Source organism: Chaetodon trifascialis, chromosome 1 (assembly GCF_039877785.1).
Source record: "Chaetodon trifascialis isolate fChaTrf1 chromosome 1, fChaTrf1.hap1, whole genome shotgun sequence".
Lineage (NCBI taxonomy): Eukaryota > Metazoa > Chordata > Actinopteri > Chaetodontiformes > Chaetodontidae > Chaetodon > Chaetodon trifascialis.
Genome location: NC_092056.1, coordinates 943,431 through 970,383, shown reverse-complemented (window position 1 = coordinate 970,383; position 26,953 = coordinate 943,431). Strand labels below are relative to the sequence as shown.

The 26,953-nt window shown below is 46.0% G+C and overlaps 4 protein-coding genes across 4 annotated transcripts in view; 2 read left to right on the top strand and 2 right to left on the bottom strand.

Annotated features, from left to right (window-relative positions):
* gtf2a2 (general transcription factor IIA, 2) overlaps positions 1-26,953 on the bottom strand; it is a 278,570-nt gene that overhangs the window by 233,838 nt on the left and 17,779 nt on the right. The window lies entirely within an intron of this gene.
* Positions 266-1,964, bottom strand: il17a/f1 (interleukin 17a/f1). Its single transcript, XM_070965999.1, has 3 exons — positions 1,842-1,964; positions 941-1,167; positions 266-727 (listed from the first exon to the last, which is right to left on the bottom strand). Exons 1-3 carry the CDS (start codon positions 1,872-1,874, stop codon positions 469-471), a joined length of 519 nt encoding a protein of 172 aa, XP_070822100.1. The 5' UTR covers positions 1,875-1,964; the 3' UTR covers positions 266-468.
* Positions 14,611-18,073, top strand: il17a/f2 (interleukin 17a/f2). The gene is made up of 3 exons (XM_070968751.1): positions 14,611-14,643; positions 17,330-17,499; positions 17,839-18,073. Exons 1-3 carry the CDS (start codon positions 14,611-14,613, stop codon positions 18,071-18,073), a joined length of 438 nt encoding a protein of 145 aa, XP_070824852.1.
* LOC139333387 (membrane progestin receptor beta-like) lies at positions 20,900-22,921 on the top strand. The gene is made up of 5 exons (XM_070965751.1): positions 20,900-21,193; positions 21,329-21,417; positions 21,659-21,815; positions 21,895-22,110; positions 22,381-22,921. The coding sequence occupies exons 1-5, from the start codon at positions 20,933-20,935 to the stop codon at positions 22,690-22,692; spliced, it is 1,035 nt and encodes a 344-aa protein (XP_070821852.1). The 5' UTR covers positions 20,900-20,932; the 3' UTR covers positions 22,693-22,921.

Here is a 26,953-nt window from a genome sequence, read left to right as displayed (position 1 = left end):
CCACTGATCATCTGTTGGCTTTTTCAAATTTAGCTCCAGTGTGTAGTTGTTTTTAGAGACAAATGAAAAATGTAAACAAAAAATTAAATTGAGTGGATCACAAAGCAGCATGAAGGCAAAAATAAATAAATATCCAGATTTCCTGAAGAAAAACGTCGTCACATGACCTGAAATACGCTGATGAGAAGCTATGAAAACTGGATCGTGAGATATTGTTATTCTAACTTACAACGAGCGCTTCAGAAAATACATTTCAAAATCTGTTTCATCGGTCGAGTACTTGGAACCTGGAATCCATACTTTTACTACATCCTGAGAAACTTCTGCCTCTTTGCCTACAACCTTGAAATTAAAACATACATTTTTGGGTTTTTCCTTTCTACTTTTTTTCCTCTTTTTCGGGCGGCACTGGTCTTCCGTACTGAAGCTTCAGACTGAGCCAGGATCCGGTCCGGTCTCTGCTGGTCTTCACTGTTGGTGCTGGATGATGGGTCGGACGCAGGTGCAGCCCACAGCGATGAGGCGGGACTCCAGCCGGAAGTGGTAGCTGTGCTCCGCCCCTGACCCCGCCCCCACTGACCTGACCCGGCGCAGCAGCAGGACCTGGCGCATGATGGGTCTGGACCGCAGGTTCTGGTCCTCTTGGCCCTGCGAGTCCAGACAGCCTTGCAACAAACAACGAGCCTCCGACAGTCGTGGAGGGAACAAAGACTCATCGTAGGAGACGCTGAGGACGGAGAGACAGAAGGGACAAAAAACTGTAAATATCACCAAGACCAAACCGCTGTTTTTCTGTTAGCTCATGAAGTGTGTGTGTGTGTGTGTGTGTGTGTGTGTGTGTGTGTGTGTGTGTGTGTGTGTGTGTGTGTGTGTGTGTGTTGTGTGTGTGTGTGTGTGTGTGTGTGTGTGTGTGTGTGTGTGTGTGTGTGTGTTTCCTCACTTGTACGTCCACGGGGAGATGGAGATGTTCTCCAGCGGCCTGATGTTTCCGGTCAGGGCGAAAGCGTTGGGGTCAAGTTGCAGGGGGACCGTTTCTACCGTCGCGCCATCAGAGGACTTCCTGTGTCCCTTCACTGAATGTTTCAATTGGCTGCCTGCTTTAGCCATGGCTGCTGCCTCGGTCATTATCATCATCATCATCATCATCATCGCTACCACACAGACAGCCTGAGGAAGAGGAGGAGAAATGAACGTTCAGTCAGTGAGAAATGATATAATTTCACGTGAAATGTAAGAAATGACAAACATTAAAAATGTCAGAATTTTACATTTGATAAATTCACAAATCAGCATTTTTGGACATTTCATATGAAAACTGGACTTTCACGTCATGTGAAATCCCAAAAAATGTTTTACAGGTTTAAGTTGTATTTTCAGACTAGAATTAATTAAACAATAAAAGTAAATATGGTCATTAATATTTTCAAAATATATGAAGATTAAAGTTTAGAGGAGTTACAGTTTGAATATCATTACATGATTTAATATTATCATAATGTTTTAGCATGTTTGTCTCACTTCAGCTCTCTATTGTTTACTCTGACAAATGCACCAAAAATCCCTCAGAAACATAAATTAAATACATTTGATTAATGAAATCATTAACAGTTTCAGGGTTTAGATCCAAAGTGGCTGTCACCAGACATTTCAGCCAATCACCTTTCAGGTGATTATTCATAATAAGCTGAGTTTCTAATTCATTTCCCAGTTAACTGGTTTGTTTCTATGTTTTGTTGTCTCTGTCTTATTTATTTGTGGTTTTAAATCTCGTCCTGGTCTTTTCGGGCGCAGTGATGAAGATCAGAGCCGCTGAAGCTCGACCTGACTTGAGCTGCTCTTACCGTCACTTTGGAGGAGTTTGATGTTGAAGACATGTTTGGACTCGGCTGCTCTGAATGTCCTCGTCGTCCTTTCCGCTTCTTCTTCAGATCTGGGTTCTTGGTCTTTTGCAGATCTTTCAGACGGTCCTCAGGCTCTGCTGGAGGTTCAGGTCAGAAGGTGTAGCCTGGAGGTCTGATGGTACTGGCTGAAGTGCAGATCCTGCGCTCAGGCGGTCTCGTTCTTCTTCGCTGGTGTTGTGCTGGACTTGGGGTGAAGCTCTGACATTTATCCTGATCAGAGCGTCAGAGTCAGCGCTGCTGTCAGACCTCCTCTGATGATGTCACCACCTTTCTTTCTTCTGTCTGTCTTTGATCCTCCTCGCTGAACCACACAGGCCAGACCTGCACGATGAGGCCTGATGGTCGACCCACTTCTGCGGTCGATGTCGAGGTTTAATCATTCTGCACATGAAAGTTGCAGCAGATTTTCTAGGTCAACTTGTCCTCAACAGCCCAAGCTGCACCTGAAAGCATTGTATTATAATTCTGCATTTCCTGATTACCGTCGAGATCGAAACAGCAGCAGTTGTTTGTTAGCCAACATGCAGCAGGGCGTCTGTTTTTCATAGTTTGTTTGAATCCAGAGAAATACAAAAAATCTTTAAAATCATATTTCAGACTGTCCTGTTTTTCCAGCCTTCAGCTTCAGTCTGTCTCTGCTCTGTTTCATCATGACAGTGTGACCAAAGACTTGACTTCGGCCTCATCCAGCAGCTTTGAGATGAACTGGAGCTAAAGCTGAAGGATTGGTGGAGCAGAAAATGAACTGGCACTTATTTAGATCGTCAATCATTTATTTAGTTAAAAAAAAAAAAAAAGGTGATCATTTCAGATTCAAAACGTGAGAATTTCACACTTTTTTTTGTCGTATTTGATAATAAACTTACTGTCTTTGTGTTCTCTTTGGGGCTGTTGGACAAAAGAAGAACCCTGAAGACGTCCCATTCATCGATTAAAACCTCGACCGTGAGTCCGGCTCTATGAAAATGATCACAATGAACAAACAAATGAAGCTCTAATCCACTGGCTTCCAACCTCTGGGTCCTGACCCTCTCTAGGGGTCGGCAAAGCTTCCCAGGGGGGGCGTGAGACCTTCATGATTTTAAGGACTGCAAGAAAACTTTTTTAGAAACATACAGTCGGCCTGAAACTCAGCATTTCATTCAGTTTTGTAAAGAAAAGGAAATGAAACTGTTACTTTTAGTACTTTGAGTATTATATAAGATAAACTTCTCACGATGAAGAAACATTCACAGAGGCGTCGCTCTCAGTTGATCGGCCTCGTCCTGCCTGAGAATAACATGTAAAAAGGGCTGAGAGGACAATGGCACTGTTCTACTGAGTCTCAAACTGAGTGTTTCTATGCTTCCTGAAGAAGAGTTTTAGTTGAGATCAGGATAGCTGAGCTTTGGGCTTCGTTTTGAGCCTGATATAGACTCATAAAATCAATATTAATGTTGTAAGAATGTGAAAATATCAATCAATCAGATGTATTTTTATTCTAAAGTCTCTTGAACAGACCCTGCTTTAAGAAGAAGGTCGTACAGACATTCATGTTCACAGTTTGTAGTTCACAGTCCTGCACAGCGAAACAGAGGTGAAATAAGCATCAGGTCTGTTTTTCATTTATGTCGTTTGACTTTAGATTTCACTGCCTGTGAGACGCTCAGCCTGTGGGACGCTCTGCCTGTGAGACGCTCAGCCTGTGAGACGCTCTGCCTGTGAGACGCTCTGCCTGTGGGACGCTCTGCCTGTGAGACGCTCAGCCTGTGAGACACTCAGCCTGTGGGACGCTCAGCCTGTGGGACGCTTAGCCTGTGAGACGCTCTGCCTGTGGGACGCTCTGCCTGTGAGACGCTCAGCCTGTGAGACGCTCTGCCTGTGAGACGCTCTGCCTGTGAGACGCTCAGCCTGTGAGACGCTCTGCCTGTGGGACGCTCTGCCTGTGAGACGCTCAGCCTGTGAGACGCTCTGCCTGTGAGACGCTCTGCCTGTGAGACGCTCTGCCTGTGAGACGCTCAGCCTGTGGGACGCTCTGTCTGTGAGACACTCAGCCTGTGGGACGCTCTGCCTGTGGGACGCTTAGCCTGTGAGATGCTCAGCCTGTTGGACGCTCTGCCTGTGAGACGCTCAGCCTGTGAGACGCTCTGCCTGTGAGACGCTCAGCCTGTGGGACGCTCTGTCTGTGAGACACTCAGCCTGTGGGACGCTCTGCCTGTGGGACGCTTAGCCTGTGAGACGCTCAGCCTGTGAGACACTCTGCCTGTGAGACGCTCAGCCTGTGAGACGCTCTGCCTGTGGGACGCTCTGCCTGTGGGACGCTCTGCCTGTGAGACGCTCTGCCTGTGGGACGCTTAGCCTGTGAGACGCTCAGCCTGTGAGACACTCTGCCTGTGAGACGCTCAGCCTGTGAGACGCTCTGCCTGTGGGACGCTCTGCCTGTGAGACGCTCAGCCTGTGAGACGCTCAGCCTGTGAGACGCTCAGCCTGTGAGACGCTCTGCCTGTGGGACGCTCAGCCTGTGAGACACTCAGCCTGTGAGACGCTCTGCCTGTGGGACGCTCTGCCTGTGAGACGCTCTGCCTGTGGGACGCTCTGCCTGTGAGACGCTCAGCCTGTGGGACGCTCTGCCTGTGAGACGCTCAGCCTGTGAGACGCTCTGCCTGTGGGACGCTCTGCCTGTGAGACGCTCAGCCTGTGAGACGCTCAGCCTGTGAGACGCTCAGCCTGTGAGACGCTCTGCCTGTGGGACGCTCTGCCTGTGAGACGCTCAGCCTGTGAGACACTCAGCCTGTGAGACGCTCTGCCTGTGGGACGCTCTGCCTGTGAGACGCTCTGCCTGTGGGACGCTCTGCCTGTGAGACGCTCAGCCTGTGGGACGCTCTGCCTGTGAGACGCTCAGCCTGTGAGACGCTCTGCCTGTGGGACGCTCTGCCTGTGAGACGCTCAGCCTGTGAGACGCTCAGCCTGTGAGACGCTCAGCCTGTGAGACGCTCTGCCTGTGGGACGCTCTGCCTGTGAGACGCTCAGCCTGTGAGACACTCAGCCTGTGAGACGCTCTGCCTGTGGGACGCTCTGCCTGTGAGACGCTCTGCCTGTGGGACGCTCTGCCTGTGAGACGCTCAGCCTGTGGGACGCTCAGCCTGTGAGACGCTCAGCCTGTGAGACGCTCTGCCTGTGGGACGCTCTGCCTGTGAGACGCTCTGCCTGTGGGACGCTCTGCCTGTGAGACGCTCAGCCTGTGGGACGCTCTGCCTGTGAGACGCTCTGCCTGTGGGACGCTCAGCCTGTGAGACGCTCTGCCTGTGGGACGCTCTGCCTGTGGGACGCCATTCTGACCTCACATCACGTCACAATAAGTTGTGATGCAGCAGGAGAAGCTGATGGCGCCGTGGCGTTGTCCTGGGGCCGGCGGTCACTGCGGGCCCCTGCGGGCCCCTGCGGGCCCCTGCGGGCCTCAGGGTCGCCCCCTCTGTCCTCTGCTGTTCCTGACATTTGCTGAGTTGCTCTGCAGCGTCGGTCACCTGATGATCACGCAGGATGTGAGTGCGCTGCAGAGTCTGACCTGGTTTACAGTCGTGTTGTGACTCAGGTCGGTCCAGACTGCAGCATCATCACTCTCTGGTATGCTGTGTTTCTTCCTCAGCCCACGCTGCCAGCAGCTCTGACCTGGTTTGATTGACGGCTTGAAGCTTATCAGTGATCTTACTTCCTGCTTCCTGTCAGCTTACAGCCTTCAAACATCTCACAACAGTTTCTCTCTCTTGTGTTTATTCTTATTTAATATTGTAAACCCAAAGCGTCTGTTGATGAGTCTTTAAATAATCAGAAAGTCTGAGCTGCAGACAAACGAAATGAAACAGAAGGAACAAAACAAATATTCCTCCATCAATACAGATATAACAAAACTACACAAAAAGATCATTTTAAAGCCATTAAATCAAATAACTCATACATGGTTTTATTGATCCTAATAAAATACAGCAGTGATTCCAGATGTTGGGACGCTACGTATAAAGTACAGTTTTCTGAAGTCTGAGTTCATGTGTTCATCTCCTTCATTCCTCATGTGTTCACAAAGTGGTGACCCAATCATGATCCTCTCACCTGTGACCACTGAGCCTGTTTACCTGTGGAATGATCCAAACAGGTGTTTCTGGAGCGTTCCACATCTTTCAGTCTGTGAAATGTGTCGCTGCATCAGATTCAGGATAAGCAGATATTTACATAAATCAGTGAAGAACATTAAATATATTGACTTTGACTGCTCTCAGGTCAGTTTGTGTCAGAGAGGATCAGATCAGGTGATCACTTTCTGTTTCACTGATGTCCTCCACGGCGTCTCAGCCTCGTTGGAATCAGGTCAGCGGTTGCTGACGTTGGAACAGCAGAGGAACAAGCTCGGTCAGACTCACTGGAATAAACTGTGGTTTCCCTCTGCTGGAAACTTGGAGGGTTCAAGGGGCTCAACAGCAAATATCTGCTGATCCTCCACCTCTGAACTGAAGCAAGAGAGGAGAGAAATTATTCACCATTTTTACATATTTTCACCTCCAAAGAGGAAAAGGATCTTTAAACAGATTTAAAATCAGATTTTAAATCCACCAAACAAAATCCAGACACATCCGAGAGTTAAAGTGAGTGAGTTGTTCTGACGCTCAGCTCAGATTATCTGACAGAAAGTGAGGAGAGAGAGGCTGTGATGATCTGCAGAGAGAGAAAAACACTCCAATTAATTCAAAATGTAATTAAGAAATTCACAGAATTAAACCGTCAGCGTCATCTGTCTCTGTACTGACTGTAAAGTGCATTGTGTGTGTGTGTGTGTGTGTGTGTGTGTAGAAGTAGAAATACCACAATGCAAATTTCTAAGTAAGTCATGCATACAATAATCGTGGTTAGCGTCACCATGGCAACGATGTCAACCTCAGAAATCAGCCACATTAAAGCACATTCACGTGAGGAGTCACAGCGAATGATCTCCAGCTACACCAAATGTTCAGTTTATTGATCCTTACAAAATGTATTTAACATGAAAACATGACACTGCTGTTTCATATTTCCACTTTCTTATGAGTCTGTATCAGCGTGAACAGTCCACCAAACACCAAAGTCCATAATGAGAAAAGCTCTCAGAGCTCAATGCAAAACTAAAACTCCTCTTCAGGATCCAGGAAGCATCAGAAACACTGAAACAGTGTGAGACTCAAAGGTGACAACATGGGCCACCAAGTGACAACAAGGACCGCCGGATGACAACACAGGCCTCCAGGTGACAACACAGGCCGCCAGGTGACAACAATGACCGTCAGGTGACAACATGGGCCGCCAGGTGACAACAATGACCGTCAGGTGACAACATGGGCCGCCAGGTGACAACAAGGGCCGCCAGGTGACAACAATGACCGTCAGGTGACAACATGGGCCGCCAGGTGACAACAAGGGCCGCCAGGTGACAACAGGGGCTGCCAGGTGGTAACAAGGGCCATCAGGTGACAACACCGGCCACCAGGTGACAACAAGGACCATCAGGTGACAACACAGGCCACCAGGTGACAACAAGGGCCGCCAGGTGACTACACGGGCCGCCAGGTGACAACACGGGCCGCCAGGTGACAACACGGGCCGCCAGGTGACTACACGGGCCGCCAGGTGACAACACGGGCCGCCAGGTGACAACACGGGCCGCCAGGTGACTACACGGGCCGCCAGGTGACAACACGGGCCGCCAGGTGACAACAGGGGCTGCCAGGTGGTAACAAGGGCCATCAGGTGACAACACCCGCCACCAGGTGACAACAAGGACCATCAGGTGACAACACAGGCCACCAGGTGACAACAAGGGCCGCCAGGTGACTACACGGGCCGCCAGGTGACAACACGGGCCGCCAGGTGACAACAGGGGCTGCCAGGTGGTAACAAGGGCCATCAGGTGACAACACCCGCCACCAGGTGACAACAAGGACCATCAGATGACAACACAGGCCACCAGGTGACAACAAGGGCCGCCAGGTGACTACACGGGCCGCCAGGTGACAACAAGGGCCGCCAGGTGACAACAAGGGCCGCCAGGTGACTACACGGGCCGCCACCTGACTACACGGGCCGTCAGGACGGAGCACGAGCTAATGCTAACAAAAATATTGTATAAATGTACTAGTATAGATGTACTTGTATAAATTTACTTGTATTGATGTACTTGTATAAATGTACTTGTATCAATGTACTTGTGTAGATGTAATTGTATAAATGTACTTGTTTAGATGTTGTTCTCTAGATTTAATTGTATCAATGTACTTGCATAGATGTACTTGTATCGATGTACTTGTATAGATGTACTTGTATTGATGTACTTGTATAAATTTACTTGTACAGATGTACTTGTATCGATGTACTTGTACTGATGTACTTGTATAAATGTACTTGTACAGATGTACTTGTATATATGTACTTGTTTAGATGTAGTTCTCTAGATGTACTTGTATCAATGTACTTGTACTAATCTCCCAACACGTGTTTTTATATTTGAGCGAATGTTCGAAGAAAAGATGAGAAAAACCAAACATGTTCAAAGGAAAGATGAAAGACGACTTCCATTCACCTGTTCGCCTCCCCCTCCCACCACGAGGGAGAAGCACCACAAAACAGGGTCACGATAATTCAGGCGAATTCCACATCTTTCAGTCTGTGAAACGTGTCGCTGCATGTGTGTGTGTGTGTGTGTGTGTGTGTGTGTAGAAGTAGAAATACCACAATGCAAATTTCTAAGTAAGTCATGCATACAATAATCGTGGTTAGCGTCACCATGGCAACGATGTCAACCTCAGAAATCAGCCACATTAAAGCACATTCACGTGAGGAGTCACAGCGAATGATCTCCAGCTACACCAAATGTTCAGTTTATTGATCCTTACAAAATGTATTTAACATGAAAACATGACACTGCTGTTTCATATTTCCACTTTCTTATGAGTCTGTATCAGCGTGAACAGTCCACCAAACACCAAAGTCCATAATGAGAAAAGCTCTCAGAGCTCAATGCAAAACTAAAACTCCTCTTCAGGATCCAGGAAGCATCAGAAACACTGAAACAGTGTGAGACTCAAAGGTGACAACATGGGCCACCAAGTGACAACAAGGACCGCCGGATGACAACACAGGCCTCCAGGTGACAACACAGGCCACCAGGTGACAACAATGACCGTCAGGTGACAACATGGGCCGCCAGGTGACAACAATGACCGTCAGGTGACAACATGGGCCGCCAGGTGACAACAAGGGCCGCCAGGTGACAACAATGACCGTCAGGTGACAACACAGGCCGCCAGGTGACAACAATGACCGTCAGGTGACAACAGGGGCTGCCAGGTGGTAACAAGGGCCATCAGGTGACAACACCGGCCACCAGCTGACAACAAGGACCATCAGGTGACAACACAGGCCACCAGGTGACAACAAGGGCCGCCAGGTGACAACACCGGCCGTCAGGACGGAGCACGAGCTCATGCTAACAAACATATTGTATAAATTTACTTGTATAGATGTACTTGTATAAATGTACTTGTATAGATGTACTTGTATTGATGTACTTGTATCAATGTACTTGCATCGATGTACTTGTATAGATGTGCTTGTACAGATGCACTTGCATCGACGTACTTGTATTGATGTACTTGTAAAGATGTACTTGTGTAAATGTATTTGTATAGATGTACTTTTATAGATGTACTTGTATCAGAATCAGAATCAGAAATCCTTTATTAATCCCCGAGGGGAAATTGTTTTCGCTGCAGTGCTCCTTACAGGAATGGAATTAGAATAAAATTAGAAAAGAAAGAAAAGAGAGAAAAAAGAGAGAAAAAGCAAATATAAAAAGACAACAGATGTACTTGTACTAATCTCCCAACACGTGTTTTTATATTTCAGCGAATGTTCAAAGAAAAGATGAGAAAAACCAAACGTGTTCAAAGGAAAGATGAAAGACGACTTCCATTCACCTGTTCGCCTCCCCCACCCACCACGAGGGAGAAGCACCACAAAAGGGGCACAATAATTCACGCGAGTTTCCATGGAGACTAGAGGAGGCGGCTCGTGACGTATCATCATCGTCAAAGGGACGAAGGCTCCCTTTGATCGAGGAGTGGCTCATCTTTCTAGGACTGCTGCTGCTGCGGTGACTGGAAACACCTTCATGAAGAAACGGTGGGCAAGCTGCGGGGGTTTCTGAAGTCTTTGCTGTGGTCTGAGAGGACCACAAACCCTCTGACTGACATCCAGGAACTCAACCACAGGTACTCGTTTCCTTCCCTTCCTCCTCACCTCCTTTCCTGCAGGCACACAGGTGGGTACAGGTAACATGGTGTGGCACTGACAGCTCATTGGTTGACAGAAACTCATCATATCTTCCCGTCTTTCGGAAACTGTGATTGGTCGATGGCTGATTTCTGCAAATGCTGCTCGTTAGCTGCTGCTAGCTCACTGTTTTCTAACAGTCTGCATGTAACGAAGCATTTCACTGAACATTCATTAACTGAGAATGAGCCATAGAAACATGACTTTGAGTTTAGAGTTTGAACATGAGGAAAGATTTCTGTCAGTTTGGTTAAACTATGCTTATTCAGATCTTATCCTGCCTTCTTCCATCACGGACATGATGTGGTGGCAGAACGAAGGACATTTTATGTTTCATCAGTTACAACAAACAAGGACCTAAAAGTCCTGAATCCAACATTTTCATATAAAAGTAGAAAAGTACTAAATGTATTTCATGTATTAACAGTAAAAGTATACATTATGCAGAAGGGCCCATTTCAGAATCAGATATATTTTATCATTGAATTTAGTCACTGATGAATTCATGTGTTCATCACTTTAATGTTGCAGCTGGTAAATGTGGAGCTGATTTCAATGACTTCATTCAGCGCTGAGCTGTTTGTGTCATTCAGTAACGTTTTAAATAAATCTCCATCTATAATAATCCATCATTTGTTAGTCAATTGATTAATATTATATTTTAACAAAGTAAAATAAACGTTCTCAAGTGAAGTACTTAAGTAAATGTACTTAGTTACTTTCCTCCTCTGCGCAGTGATTAAGATGTGAAACCAGGTTCAGCTCTGCAGCGTCAGTTCAGTTTCCTGCTCTGTAATGCTGCTTTCAGCCTCCGGGTGGCGCCACTGTCAGGCGGCGTTTCCTGCTGTGGGTCAAAAGTGCTGACGCTCTGACGGTAACCAGCGGCGGTTTAGAATCCGGTGAATTATCTGATGAATGCTTCTGGTTTCTTCTCGCTCAGCTTAACGAGGTCAGAGCGAAGCTGCTGACTGCCATCGAAACAGTTCAAACCTCAGAGTCAACCACAATAAGCAGCCCGCTGTGATGTCACAGTGAGGGGCGGGGCCACAGCGCTGCCCTCCGAGCTCCATGTATGGAAACAGGAGCACAAGCTGCCGTCTGCCGGAGGCTTCAGTCAGAGAATGAAAGCCTTTAATCAGATTATTTATTAGAAAATAAAGAGATACTCAAAGAACTGATATTAAAGGTGATATTAAATATATTAAAATATTAAAGGATGTAGATTTTATTATTTTGAATCTCTCAAATTGAATTCTTTTTTCTTTGTTTTTGTGAAAAACGAAGCAATTCTGGATAAAATCATTGCTGATGAGCTTCAACAGAAAAACGACCACATTAGTCGACTTTGCCAGCAGGTTATTAAGACTCGTGTGCAACGGTGGTCAGGTGGCGACCTCTGGTGGCTGCAGTAGTTATGACAGGTGCAACGAAGGAAGTCAGGTGACCTCGTATAAAGAGCAAGAAAGTCCACATGTGTCCTATTGCACTGGACATGTGGACATTTTTACATCTTGTACCTTTAACTTTTAATTCTTTGCTTGCTGTGCATTTAGATTATTTATTGAATTCCTTTTACTTAAAATTTGTGGAATATGCTGGAACTTGTGAATTTCCCTTGTCCACAATGCAGCTTTTAACTGGAACTATGAGGAGAAAACACTTTACAAGTTAAGCATCTGGCTTCCAACTGCTTCAAGAATACACTTCAAAGTTCTTTAAAACGGCTGCTTCAAGCTACGTCTGTACACATTGAGCCCACGTGAATGCAGATATCCACTGAGGTCGGCAGGAAAAGATCTTCTGACTGTGTGTTTGCTGTATATTACTGTGGATCAAACTGCTAAAAAGCATCATTTTAAACTGGCTACTTCATTGACTTGTGTAATTTTTAATCTCCTGGAGAGCAAGAAAGTCCACATGTGGAGGAAAGTGGAGCAGACGGACGGTCAAACAAACAGGACTCAGGACATGCTGGGACATGCTGGGACATGCTGGGACATGCTGGACGCCGCTGTCCCATCAGTCACTGCTGACTCAGCAACCTTCTGTCCACCTGCTGCACGTCGCGTCAAACAGCACAGAATCTATTTTTGATTGATCATTGATCAGATTTGTGGTGAAATGCTCGAGTGCATGTTGATTAAAAGAAAAAAAACATTTTGGTGAAATATTGAATGTAAATATTGAAAACTGAAGAATCTAAGTTTGAGAAGCTGAAGCTGAATTGAATTACTCAGAATAATTAATCAAAACTTGCTTTGAGAAAAAGGTGATGACTGAAATCAAAAGGTTAATGTGAATTTGCGTTAGTACTTCTTAGAAACATTTCGTCTGTTCAGAAACAGAAGCAGAGATGTGTGAGCTGCTATTAAAACCAGGCAGGAGGAAGCTTTGCTGTTCACATGCAGGGAAACCGAAGCGTCTTCACAGCAGAGGAAGTATCAGATGCATCATACAGATAAGATCATAAGGTGAAGACAATGCAAAGAGTACTGAGACACAAATGAAACCACGAGATAAGAACGTTTGTTAATTCGACTACTCAAAGAGCACTGCAGCAAAAATTGTGCCCTGAATGAGATTTGGGCAGATGGGGGCATTTTATGCATTTATTGACAGGAAATAAGGGGAGAACTGGGGGGAGCCCCCGGTTTAGGTACAAGAAAGCATCTTTAGGTAAGTTTAACTGCTTATCTGCTTCATCAGGGCTGTGTGGGTTTAGGCTGATTAGATTTGATTGAGAGGAACTGAACAAACCACTGACTATCAGCAGATTCTGGCTGGAGCTCTGAAGCAGATGATATCAATTCAGCCACAAATACAAATAAAGCACGAATACAGAAATCTGTTGTGTCCAGTAACAACAAATCTGAATCAGAAAAGTTTGTGTTCACGTTGGAAACGTTACTCAGATGATTGAAACAGAGATTTTCAGGGTCTTAAAAACTGTCCTACTTTTGCTGACCTCCAGTGTTTTAGCTTCTCACCTGGCTGTAAGGACATACAGGTGTACTCCACCACGTTGTGACATCATGAATGTGTTTGTGTTTGTACCTCAGTGTTCGATTCTTTTTGTCTAGGCCTCCTGGGTCACATCATTAGTGACACAGACACAGGAATAAACTTTTACGCAGATGATGCACAATTCTATGCACAACTATATTTATTTAGGCAAATGACTACATGTGTTCTATTTTGTTTTCGTCTTATCAAATTGAAGCCTGACATATTTGAGTCTGACAGCTGAAATTAATGACAAACTTGAAAAATCTTGATCCAGCTTAAATTTGAGAGAAAACTGTAATTAAAAAAACAAGATTTTGGGTTATTGTTGTTATTCTTACAGTCTTGTTTATTCCTGTTAAAATTATATTGGCCAAAAAAATGAACCTCTTCTGTCTGCTGTGTTTGTCTAGGCCTACATTTGATGTCCCATCAGATGTCCCTTTTATTCTGTTTGCACTGGACATCTGTACTTTTAGTCCTATTGCACTGGACATGTGGACATTTTTACATCTTGTACCTTTAACTTTCAATTCTTTGCTTGCTGTGCATTTAGATTATTTATTGAATTCCTTTTACTTAAAATTTGTGGAATATGCTGGAACTTGTGAATTTCCCTTGTCCAAAATGCAGCTTTTAACTGGAACTATGAGGAGAAAACACTTTACAAGTTAAGCATCTGGCTTCCAACTGCTTCAAGAATACACTTCAAAGTTCTTTAAAACGGCTGCTTCAAGCTACGTCTGTACACACTGAGCCCACGTGAATGCAGATATCCACTGAGGTCGGCAGGAAAAGATCTTCTGACTGTGTGTTTGCTGTAATAAACTGTGGATCAAACTGCTAAAAAGCATCATTTTAAACTGGCTACTTCATTGACTTGTGTAATTTTTAATCTCCTGGATTAAACTATTTATCTGTTTATAAAAAACATGACGTACTATAATGTTGTATATAATATGTTTAATATCTGTTGCCTTATCTTGGCACTTCACATTTTATCATCCATGCCAGCTGTGAGGATTTACTGTCGGCATTGTTAATGAGTCTGTCCTCCACTTCAGTCCAGACCGAAGATATCTCACATGAAACGTCTCGCGCATCATTTTAGACACATTTTTCAAATAATGAAGTGAGTGAATGAGAAGAAATGCCTTCTGCCCTGAGTCATGTCTGATGTTTAGCTATCTGTCAGAGATGTTATCAGAGGAGAAAACTTCACACTTTCATCGTGTAGATGGACTGCAGAGATAACAGGAACCTCCGCTCTCATTTCACTGTGTCACATCTGCTGTTATCAGATCGCAGATGATCATAAAAACACCTGAAATCTGAGCAGCTCATGCAGACACTGGACGACGACCACGGAGACAACATGGAGCTGAGACACAGCGTCTGCATGCTGCTGGTGAGCATCGACTTTATTAACAAAATCAACTGCAGACACACAGTGAATTACTCTAATCTGCCGCCCACAGCTGCTGAATATCAGCTGGTAAATAAGACAAAAATAAAATATGAGATAACCTGATACACAATGACACGAGGCACAAATCAACGCTGCAGCTTTACGAAGTCACGTTGTTTGGTTTCAAAGGCACATCTGTTCGTACACAAGGCCACTCGAACGCTGATGAGCCCTTTAGAAATTTCTGTATTTCTTTATTCAAGTCCGAAAACTAGATAAAGAGGACGCAGAGACAAAAAACAAGACAAAAACAGTTAAACAATTTTAAATGCATTTGTTGGAAAAAGTAAAAAGTATGTCAATTAATTATTATTATTATTAGTAGTAGTAGTAGTAGTAGTAGTAGTCGTATTTGTTGAATTAAAGGAGTAATTCGAATCAGATGTTTGGATCAATGGGATGACAAACCTGTTTCTTGACCGCCGGGCTTTAATTGGTTCGCTGTAGACACAAACTGTGGGATGAGGAACCTCATGGGATGAGGTGCATCATGAGAAGTCTCCCAGAAGTCTGACGGTGCAGCAGCATAACTATGATCCAAGCCAAGCCTGAGCGAACCCAAACTGTAAGCTTCATCAAAGAGGAAAGTTTCCCAGCAACATTCCCGCTTTCTTTACATGAAGCAGATTTTTATAACGTTCTCGTGAGGCTCCCTGCTGGTTGCCTATTTTGCTGCTAGTTTTTCACTTACTCAAAGGTGATGTCATATAGTGTCATGTTTTTATTATCTATGTAGAAACATATGCAAACGTATTTTTAACTGCGTAGTGACTTCTTGCACTCCGTCTTGTTGCTGCTGTAACACGTGAATTTCCCTCATTGTGGGATAATTAAAGTCTATCTTATCTTATACTCATACCTGCCAACAAACATGGTTTAGTGTGTGTTTCACAGGACTGGACCTCCTCATGTACAGTTCAGGATGTTTAACTTAATGTCTGTATTTCAGGAGGAAACTCATTAGTGAGACTTTACAGGCGAAACATCCACTTCTTATGAAGGTCTTGTCTTAGCAATTTTTTAGACTATTTGGACAAAATGTCAAACAACAGAAAAGTTCATTAAATATTTTAACTTTGTCCCGATTTTGAATCAGTTAGAATTTAGATGTAGGCTGCCTTTCAGGTGATGTTTGAATCAGTATTCATTCAGTGTCCGTTTTGGTTGGAAATCCAACATTTATTCAACATCAGTCGTAGCCGGAGAAGGTTGTTGAAAAGCTGAAGCTAAACTATTCAACTGTTCAATGAAAGATGTGGGATATTTTAAGGTTAAAATGAAGCTTCTGGCTGAAGGTATAAATGATGAAGACGCAGAGGAAGCTGGGAGATGGGAGCTAAACTTCACAGCTGGCTGAACTTTGTATGAAGACGTAGCTGACGGCTTATGAAGAGCTGGAAAAGTATAAATGAGCAAATAGACATGAAAAATTGGGGCTGTACCTGACCAAGAAGCTACAGCCAGCAGCCAGTTAGCTTAGCATTTGTGATGACATGCATGGACTCTACTTAACTGCATTTCCTGTTTTATTTTGTAGTAATTCTCCTTGATGCATTCCAGTACTTTTTACTTCCTGTCATTGTTCATTTTCCTGCCAGTTTTATCATTACCTGTCCTCGATTATCCAATCAGTCCTCCCAGTACTTATAGTCCTCGCTGTCTCCACCGGTTTGCAGGTTGTCTTTGTCCTCCAGCAGAGGAGCGTTCAGCCTTTATTGATCCCTCTTCCCTCCTCTTCAGGATTCAGATACTTGATGTTAATGTTCAGAGGATGAAGGCAGAGAAAACCCAGAAAACAAAATTTGATTCCCGAAACATCATTTTTTGGTTGTGGGAACATCGACGTTCCCTCGCTGTTAAAACAGTTTTCTCTAATGTAGAACCAACGTTACGCTCCCTGGATGTTCTGGGAAGGTCAGCTCAATGTTTCCCCTTAACGTTCAGGATGTTAAGGAGAGTTTTTTCTACAAACATGAGGCTACAAGAAGTTTGTAGCATAAATGTTCTTCAGCCAAACTTCCAAGAACATTCTGAGACTGCAGAGAAGGTGGACCGAGACTGTGAGACGGTTCCACAGGAGGAGAGCCTGAGAGCTGAAGGTCTGACGCCTGGTGGTCTAAACCTAAAAACTTTGTTTTCTTAACTAAACCAAACCAAACCAAAGTGTGACTGTGTGACTTGAACCATGAGTTTCTAATTCTCAGACAGCTTTATTTTGAAACTCAAACCAGACGTTGCAGACACACTGCAGATCTGTTGGAAGGTGCTCTACAGTGACTCCAGTGAAGCTGAGCGGCTTTACTCCTGTTCCATTATTACTGATGGATCGGCATGCGAGCGAGCTGAGTTCAAGCTAATCTTACTCCTTTGAAATATACAGTATGGTGTCAGGTGGCTTCTTTTACTGTATTTTAAAGGATCTTTAGGGTTTGAAAATCTGACCTGCAAACTACAGTAATCAGGTAAATGTAGTGTAGTAAAAGTACAATATTTCCCTCTGAGATGTGGTAGAGTGCGAGTATAAAGTAGATCAGAGCTGAACTTCAGGACAGATTCCTCTGATGAGTCTTTACTGAAGAGGACAAATGTCAGTGTCAGCTTACAGTGAAACCCCTCCTCCCTGCAGGCATGCTGCAATGTATTGTGGGTCGTCGCCTCCTCCTCCAGGGTTAAAGCTCCTCCTCCTCCTCCTCCTCCCCCTCCTGGCTGTGACTCCATGTTGGCGTTCTCCTCAGAGGTCTCCTCCTCATCTGAAGAAACCATCCACAGCAGGTCTCTGTCTCAATGGAGCTGGAGGTCAGTCTGACATCACAGTCAGGAGAGACATGAATGAGTGAGTGTGAGCGGGTTGATGAGTGAATGAATGCACCTTTAAGGGATACCTGCTCCTGATGGTGATTTAAAGTGAAACTGAAAGCGTCAAACAGGGAGTGACATCTGTCCTTTGATGGAGGGACTCTGCTGATCCAAATATCAGTGGATCCTGGTTCAATGAGGGACTCAGTCCTTCATCACTTCATCGTCCTGGTCACGTTGCCTCGGTGATGATGAAAGACGTGTTGAAGGTTCCTGTGTGGGACCTGGTTTTTGGGACCCTGTACATGTGGACACACAGATGCTTCTCTCTCTGTTCAGGTCGTCCACGGTGAGGAACCGGATCCCGTCCACCATCTGGGAGGCCGAGTGCAGCAGCAGCTTCTGTTCCAGTCCCAGCCCGGGACAGACAGACAGACACAACCTGAACTCAGTCCCTGTCTACCAGGACATCCTGGTCCTGACCCGGCAGGACGGGAGACGCTGCTACAACGCATCATACCTGTCTGTGGCTGTGGGCTGTACCTGCGTCTGGGCCAAAACCAACCCAAACTGAACCGTCTCAGCCTGAACCTGAACCTGAACCTGAACCTGAACCTGAACCTTCTGGACCAACAGCTGGAAATGAAAACAAAAGGGACTAAATAAAAAAAATTAAAAACCTGAAACTCCACATTTAATGTCTGTTGGTTTGAGTCTGTGTTTTGTGTGTTGTTGTGTTGGACTGAGCCATAAAAACATCATGAGATCGAATAAAACACCTCAAAGTGTGATTAAAGCGTTTAAACTGGCCGTGAACTTTGACCCTCAGAGATCTGTTGTGGGAGGAACAACAAGGATAAAGTCGTGCTGACCTTATGTACGGTGGCCATTTAGGACATTCCTAATCATCTAATGGTTTCAGCTGTACTTGAATAAACTGCTATTTTAATTTATAACAGAACATCACATTTTACAGACTTTTCATGTGTTTTATATGCATTTTTCTTCATTTGTTGAGTAACTTTATCAGTTAGATAAATGGAGTGAAAGGTGAGATCCTTCCCTCTAAAATGAGCGTGTGGATGCAGCTGTTCGTTACTGACATCAGATCATATTTAATGATATATTTATATCTGCATGTTACATATGAAGCTGCAGCCAGTTAGCTTAGATTAGCATAAAGACTAGAAGCAGAGGGAAACAATTAGCACACCTCTGTCCAAAGGTGACAGATCATTAAATCATTAAATAAATTAAATTTTTGCTTTTTAGGGTTTTTTTTTTTATAAAGGTTTATCGTGTTTATTTCTGAAGATTCACATTTTTGTGCTTAAGGAATAAAATGGCTTTTCATTTGTTTTAGTGGAATAAGTGAACAGAGAGCAGCAGCATGTAACTGCAGTCAGGTGTGTGTTTGTGTGTGTCAGCAGTGTGGTGGGTCTCATGACGTCTGAAATCCTGAAATTAGCTCGAATTAGCTGAAAACAAGAGCACATTGTGGAGATTAGTGTGTGTGTGTGTGTGTGTGTGTGTGTGTGTGTGTGTGTGTGTGTGTGTGTGTGTGTGTGTGTCACCATGCATGTGACAGCGGCTGGTCTGCAGGGCTGAACGGTGAACAGGTCAGAGCAGCAGAACCGGACAGAACAGAAAATGCCTCCTGCAGCGTAGCGACGGCTCTCGTCCACAAAGAAGAACTCAGGTAGGCACCGTGACACACAGACCGTCAGCTCTTTAGTTTAATGTTTGTCTGTTTCTTCTTTTTCTTAATCAAATCATCAGAATAACGTCTGGAAAGTTATCTGGCAGGAGGCTGAAGAGCAGCGTCTCCTGGATGATGGAACCAGACTCAGAGTTCATGTTCTTTCAGTTATTCTCACTGTTTTTCCATCAGTTTGGCAAACGGCTCAAAATACTACAATACCCATGAGCCTCAGCTGCTGTTTCCATGGACAAGTAGCCAATCAGAGGAGCAAATCAGAGCTGCAGCAAATCCAGGAAGCTTTGTTGCTGCCAACACATCTGTCTACCTCTGTATATACCTGTCTAAACCTCCTGCTCACCTGTCTAAGAGCCAACACACCTGTCTACCTCTGTACCTACCTGTCTAACCACCAACACACCTGTCTCACTCTGTACCTACCTGTCTAACCACCAACACACCTGTCTCACTCTGTATCTACCTGTCTAAACCTCCTACTCACCTGTCTAAGAGCCAACACACCTGTCTACCTCTGTACCTACCTGTCTAAACCTCCTACTCACCTGTCTAAGAGCCAACACACCTGTCTACCTCTGTATCTACCTGTCTGAACCTCCTACTCACCTGTCTAAGGCTGTGTTCCCACCAAACGCGATGAAACAAGATCGCGCCGCAAGATTACATACAAAGTCAATGCAAAGACGTGATTTGAAGCGCCATTTTGCCGGGCGACGCGATGGACGCGATTGCGCAGCGCGATGGACGCGTTGGCCGCAAGAATCGCTCTCATCTCGTCACCCCATCGCGTCATCACTTCATCGCTCGAGTTGAAATAATTGAACTTTTGCGGCGGATTCGCGTGAAGACGCGCCGCGACTGCCTATCAGCGTTGAGATCGTCATCGATACTTCTGGGCAGAGTAGCAGCTAAACTTCCCCGTCTTGTACCGGTCGGAGTCTTGCTAACTACAGTAAATATTAATTGATTGAAATTGGCAAACCAATAAACTGAAACTCACCGGAGACAGATGGAAAGGCGCTCCGCAGCCGGAATGGAGCGCCGAGTTGGTATCCACGCGGGAGATCCTGGCACCAACCCTGGCTAGCAGGTCTTCAAACTGGGCAACAGTCAGCCTGAAGTACCGCTGGAACCGGCCGTCGTCCAGGTGCAGCTCCTGCAGGAGACGGTGGGACTCGCTGAGCTCACGCCTCCTCCGTAGGGTAGCGTGCACCCAGAACCGACGTGGGCGCCTAGCCCGCAGACGAAGCTGGGAACTTCTCCAGAGCAGGTACAGTGCAGCGATGGTGGTTATTTCAGCCATGGTCGACGATAGAATGAAATGGCGGAAGAAATGTTGCTGTTGGGCCGGCTCGTCGTGCGACGCGATGCCGCGTCAAGGGGTTTTTGTACCAGCGTCAAAACTGGAGCGTCTGGCGCGACGCGATTTCATTTGAGGTGCGATTAAATAATTTTCATCGCGTTTGGTGGGAACACAGGGTAAGAGCCAACACACCTGTGGAACCACACTCCTCTTTCTCTCTTGAATCCATTCCCACCTGTGAGCTCCCTACACACCCATATTACCACCAATACACCAAAGTACCTGTAAAAGACCAACACACCTGTCTAACCCTCTACACACCTGTACACCTGCCAACACACCTGATCATAAGAGTTCTTTTAAATGTTTCAGCACCTACAGAACAACAAGCTGAACTCGGCATCTCTCCCATCATGCCTCGGGTGTCGTTCGCCCCTCCCTCACTGTGCCTCACCTTCCTCCCCTTGCTGCATCGCCTCCTGCCCTCCCTCCCCCCCACTGTGCGAGACGTGGACGTCCCCCCTCTGTTTCGGGAGCGCTTCATCCTGGCTGGGTACCGTCCTGTGGGCCTGTCATGGCGCTGTTACGCCCTCAGCCTCTTCCAGATCCACAATGAGACCCTGAACGTGTGGAGCCACCTGCTGGCCGCCGCCTGCGTGGTGATGAGGTTCATGGTGTTCACCGTCCTGCAGGGAGGGGTACTGACCTGTTAGAGTCTGTTTGAGCTCCTGGTGTTTGAAAGCTTGGTGTTTGACCTCCTGCTGTCTGACCTTTGACCTCTGCAGGGGATCCTGGGTTTTCGGCTGCAGGGTCCTGAAGGTCAGGGGTTTTCTGTAGACGCCTCCTCGTTGCCTCTGGTCCTCTACGTTTTCTCTGCCGTCACTTACCTGAGCTGCAGGTGAGCCACATTTTCCTATTTTACATTTTTTTTTAAATGCCACCACAACCAAATGCTAACACGCTAAGCTAAGATGGTGAACACATTAAATATCAGCAATGTTAGCATCGTAGCTGTGAGCATGTTAGCATTCTGATGCTAGTATGGAAACTCTCACCGCCCGTTCACGTTACAGAGTAACTGGACGTCTTGTTGGTATGAACGTATTGCTAACTGCTGCTTTAACGCCCCCTTGTTGCAGTGCTGCGGCTCACCTGCTGCAGTCGCACTCGGAGCAGGCGCATTACTCGCTGTTCTTCCTGGACTACGTGGGCGTGGCCGTCTACCAGTACGGCTGCGCTCTGGCTCTGTGCGTGTACAGCTCCAGCACCGCCTGGACGCAAAGCATGCTGGGACAGGTCTGTTAATGGTCTGCTGATTCACCCTCAGCCAATGGCACTATGGGTTCAGACATACTGATGAAGTCATTTCCGGCAGGTCTTCCTCCCGGCCGCCGCTCTCCTCGCCTGGCTCTCCTGCACCGCCTGCTGTTATGCGAAGCTTCGTTTCCGACGGCCGTACCCGCTCCACAGGAAGCTCTGCCAGGTGCTGCCGATGGCCGTGGCCTACCTGCTGGACATCAGCCCCGTCGCCCACCGTCTGTCCACCTGCAGCTGGACGAGCAACTTTGCGCTGCCGCTGCACTTCCTGCAGGTGGTGCTCTCTCTCAGTTTATTGATTCATCCTTATTTATAATTGCCAGATATCAGTGAATCTGTATGACCTCTGCCTCTGTTACCTGCATACATGAAATCAGTGAGAGAGATCCTGCTGGTCTTCCTCTGATGATTCATCCTGTACGTCTCCCACTGAAAGCAGTTTCCTGTTAACATGAAGAAATCAGCTTCCTGTTCCTTCAGTCCAGGCAGACATAATGAAAGAAGTGTTCTCCTGGTCGTTAACTACCCTCTATCACTCCACCAGGTGGTGCTGTTCCTGCTGTCAGCCTTCTTCTTCTCTTGCCCCGTACCTGAGCGCTTCTCCCCCGGCAGCTTTGACATCGTCGGCCACGGCCACCAGCTCTTCCACATCTTGCTGTCCCTCTGCACGCTGGCCCAGCAGGAGGCGCTGTTCCAGGATTTCCTGTGGCGGCGGCCGGCGTTGGTCAGGGAGTTCGGTGAGCGGCGCCTCCTGCTGGCCTGCGCCTCCTTCCCCTGCTTGACGCTTTGCTGTGCGATGACGGCGTTCGCTATGAGGAGGAAGGCTCAAGGTCAGCTGATGAAAGAGCAGAGATAGAAGAAGAAGAAAAAGAAGAAGAAAAAGAAGAAGAAGAAGAAGAGTTTCTTTGCCTCGTGGAGACATTTCTGCAGACAGACAGAGCTTTTTGTGAATGACTGTGTTTGTATGTTTCATTGTGTTCAGCGTCAGCTCCTCAGGGCGGACCATCGTCATGTCTCAGCACCGATCGTCCTGACTTTCTGGTTTCTGCTTTTTTACATGTTGCCAGCCCATAACACGCAGACACGGACAGACAAAATTCACACTGAAATTTAGTGAAATCGACGGACTGTTAATGTTAAAATGGACCTGAAGTTTCATACAAACATAAAACGACAGCTGAAGGAATATTTCTTCCATTTCTCAGAAGAGACTAAAACAGTTTTTGGACATATTTGTGGACAGAGACCGCTGGGGAGGAAGGCTGTGTCAGCTGGAGCGAGTCCTTCTGAGTGTCCAACAAGTGCTGATGCGAGACGTTTCCCATCATGCTTTTACGTTTGTATTCCACCCAGAAGATGAAGCTAGTTAGCTTAGCTTGCAAGAGCACTGAGTCCTGCGGCTCTCACTCAGTGCTACAGAGGGGAGGCTAGCTCGCGTTAGCGGTCTCTTCTTCACAGGTCCTGTGGTGGTGAGGACAGACGGAGCTGAAGTGAATCTTGTTGTTTCTGGGAACAAGATTTGCATTTTCCATTGTTACTTGTTTTTGGTTTCGGTCGATTCTCCAGTGACAGAGGTGTTGTTTTAATTTAACTGTGAGGTTTAAAGGATGTGAACACACATCCACCTCAGCTGTGTTTGGGTGGAGGCAGAAACCCAGAGATCTCCCAACATCTGCACACAGAGCTGTTTGTCTGCTTACATGAGGAAGCTTTAAATTCACACTAAATTGAACTTTTCAAACTGTCCTTCAGCTGCACAGCAGACGCCGTTATCTCTCTCTCACAGCTCTCCGCAGGCCTCGCTCGACCAGTCAAGCAGTAAGTGTCAGTTGCAGTGTTTGGGTGGAGCTGCTGATAGCGCTCACCGTCAGTTTGATTTGGGTTTAATGAGCTTATCAGTCGAGCTGCCGCGTAGAGCGTGAACACTCCCTCTGGGAGCTCTGCAGCGCTGTACTGTCGCACCGAATCGCAGAAGAAGACCTGCAGAGCGTGGTGTCCAACAGAGAGCTGCAGGGTTCATCACAGCGGCAGGAGGAAGAGCCGGACAGAACAAACAACATCCTGGAGATTTAACTCTGTGTGTCCTGAGGGTGGCGCTACAGCAGCGCTCACGTGTCTGAGCTGGAATGTGTTCAGGACATTTTATCAGTCAATCATCGTGTATTCATGTGGAGCCTTTCGTAAGATTTAGTGCAGCTCAAAGTCCTTTTTCAAGTGACTAAGCAGCAAATAAAAGAGAAACCATCGACGCAGTGACGCAGCAGGAGATTCATGTGCAGTGTGATGAAAATACAAGACTGAATATGTAAAATAAAAGAGATACTAAAGTTCAGTAAATGTGAACAAATAGTCAAACACAATTAAAGGGCATAGTTTAGCGTAGCTTAGCACAAAGACTGGAAGCACAGGGAACTGCTAGCTTCAAAAGAAAAAACTTTCCAACAACTCGTTCACACGTTATAGTTCCTGAGCTAACGAGCTAGTTAGCGATCCATTCTGTGATCAGCTGGGTTTTTATCTAATAGAGCAAAGATCTGGCGCAACAGCTTTTTCTCAAAGTTTAATGACTTTAATGATGTTTTAGCTTTTCCTGCATTCAGTTATTTCACTAGAAACTCCAACAAGCTAACCTGCTAGCAAGCAAAACATCCAGCTAGCAAGTAATCTTTAGTTAGCGACATCTCTTTTGAGGGAGCTAAGATAGCATTTAGCCTTTTGTGCTCCACAAAAACATGTCTTGGATCTTGCCTGGATTTGTGTTCTTTTAGATAATGAAATATATATATTTTATGTCTTTAAGAAGCCTCTTTGTGGCTCATCTGTATTTAGTTTGTTTTAGTTGGTTTAATTCTGAGAAAAAGCTATCCCGTTAGCTGCTACGCTCTGTTAGCTCCAACTTTAAAGGTTCATTCTTCTCCTTTAATGGAGTAAGGCTAGCAGTATCCCCCCGCTTCCAGTCTTTGTGCTAAGCTAGGCTAAACATCAATCGTCCTATCTCTGCAGGCAACTGGATACACAGAGATGAAACTCTGTGTGTGTGTGTGTGTGTGTGTGTGTGTGTGTGTGGGTGTGTGGGTGTGTGTGTGCGCGTGCGTGCATGCATGCATGTGTGTGTGTCTGTGTGTGCGTCTGTAAGCAGCTCAAACAGCAGCGTCTCACTGTTTGTTCACTCTGTCAATGAGTAAACCTGCAGCAGGAACAGCTCCTCACACATCTAAGCCTGCACCCGCCGTCTGCACCTTGGACACAGGTAGGACTAAACAGAGCCGTTTCCACGCCGACCAGTTCAGAACTGGTTCATCTGTGCTTCATAGCAGTGGATATTTTGTTCCGTCAGACCTAAACTGAAGCTTTGACAGTCAGAGGTTCGGTCTCGCTCTCTTAACCTTCAGCTGTTCGCAGCTGTTTAAACATGGAAATGTTAAAATATTAACAACAGAGTAAAAAACTAGCTGGGAGTTTTTACAGGACATCTCAGCCGTCTTCAGTCCAAACTTCGTGGAGTTTGCTGGACTGGGACGTCTGGGAGTTCAGGCTGCTCGTAACGTGCTGAACGTTAAACTCTGTGAAGTTCACGTTCGAGCTCGGACAGCTTCAAGCTTTTCCTGAGCTTACAGCGTGTCTCACGGTCTTCATCAGCTGATGGAGCTGCTCAGCTCGTCTCAAGTTTTTATTACTAAATATTTAGAAGCTTTTTCGGTTTTTTTGTTGGATTATTTGTTGTTGTTAGTTTCGATGGCCCTCTGCATGTTGGTTTTGCTTTCTTTACTCATTAATGAATGAGTGAAGCTGCTGCTGTGGGTGTCCTGCCCTGCTGTCTGTCCTCAGGTGTGGCTTCATGTCCTTTTATGTCCTTTTTTAAAGGGATAGTTCACTGTTTTTTCAGTGCATGTGTTCACATGAATCTGCCTGAGTCTTTATGCTAAGCTAAGCTAATCAGCTGCTGGCTACAGATGTGGGGCAAGATGAATATTCAATGTCTTGATCATCATGGCCAGAATGATTGTGTTCATTATCACGTTGATCAACTTGTCCTGACACAGTCTTGATGATCTCGTCCTCTGCTATGAGGACAGATGTGAGGACGTTTCATCAAACTGCTTCATGGTCTGTTTGTCTTCGACAGAATCAGGATGATTGGACAGCTGCTGCGTCAGTCCTCACTGAGCTGGATCTGAAACAGCAAGGTAAACATCCACAGCACCAATGAACAGGAAGTGACATCACAGCATGTGCTTTGTCACGCCGCCGCTCATGACTCGAGGCGTGTGAGGAGTTCAAACGAGGTGAACTTTGTGTTTCAGATGTTTGGCTGCTTTAAAGCCAATTGTTTCTTAAGAAACGTGCAGTTTGTCAGACAGCAAAGACGTCAGCATTTCAGTCATCCTCATCCTCACACAGGGCTGTGACCTTTGACCCTCCACCTGTCATTAGTCACAATGAGAGGAGCTGTTTATTTTCAGGAAGTGATCGTTAAATGTGCTTTTTAAGCGTCCTTAAAGTCTCAGTTGTTGTTTTAATGTCAGACTCCATGAAGAAAAGCTGCTGACTGTCTCCGTCTCCGTCTCCGTCTCCGTCTCCGTCTCCGTCTCCGTCTCACGGCCTGAACTTCAGCGTGTTGACAGAAAGTGGAAGCAAACCGCCTGCAGCAGCTTTTCATTGGCTCGTTCATTCTGCTGAGCCTGAAGCAGGTCACATCAGGACAGCCTGAAGTCGTCCAGCAGGTCAAAGCGTCTCTGACCTGAAGCCTCCGTCAGCAGCCTTCACCCGTCAGCGTCCACAGCCGGGACAGACAGACCCGTCTCATGACGGGACGACGCTGCGGTTTAAAGGCTCTGCAGCAGTTTTCATGATAAAACGTCGACACCAAACACAACAGTCAGTGAGCAGATTCATTCATTCATTTCTGCCTCGATGAACGTGTGAGGATTTCACACATTTATCAACTCGTGTCTCTGTGGACGGTGACGCTTTGGAATATGTGCAGATCCAGATTAAGATTAGTAGTTCAGTGTCACTCAGTACATTCACTCAAGTACTGCACTTAAGTACATAATCAAGGTACTTTATTGTACTTTTTTACTCATTTAGGTTTATCTGACAGCTTTACTCTTTCC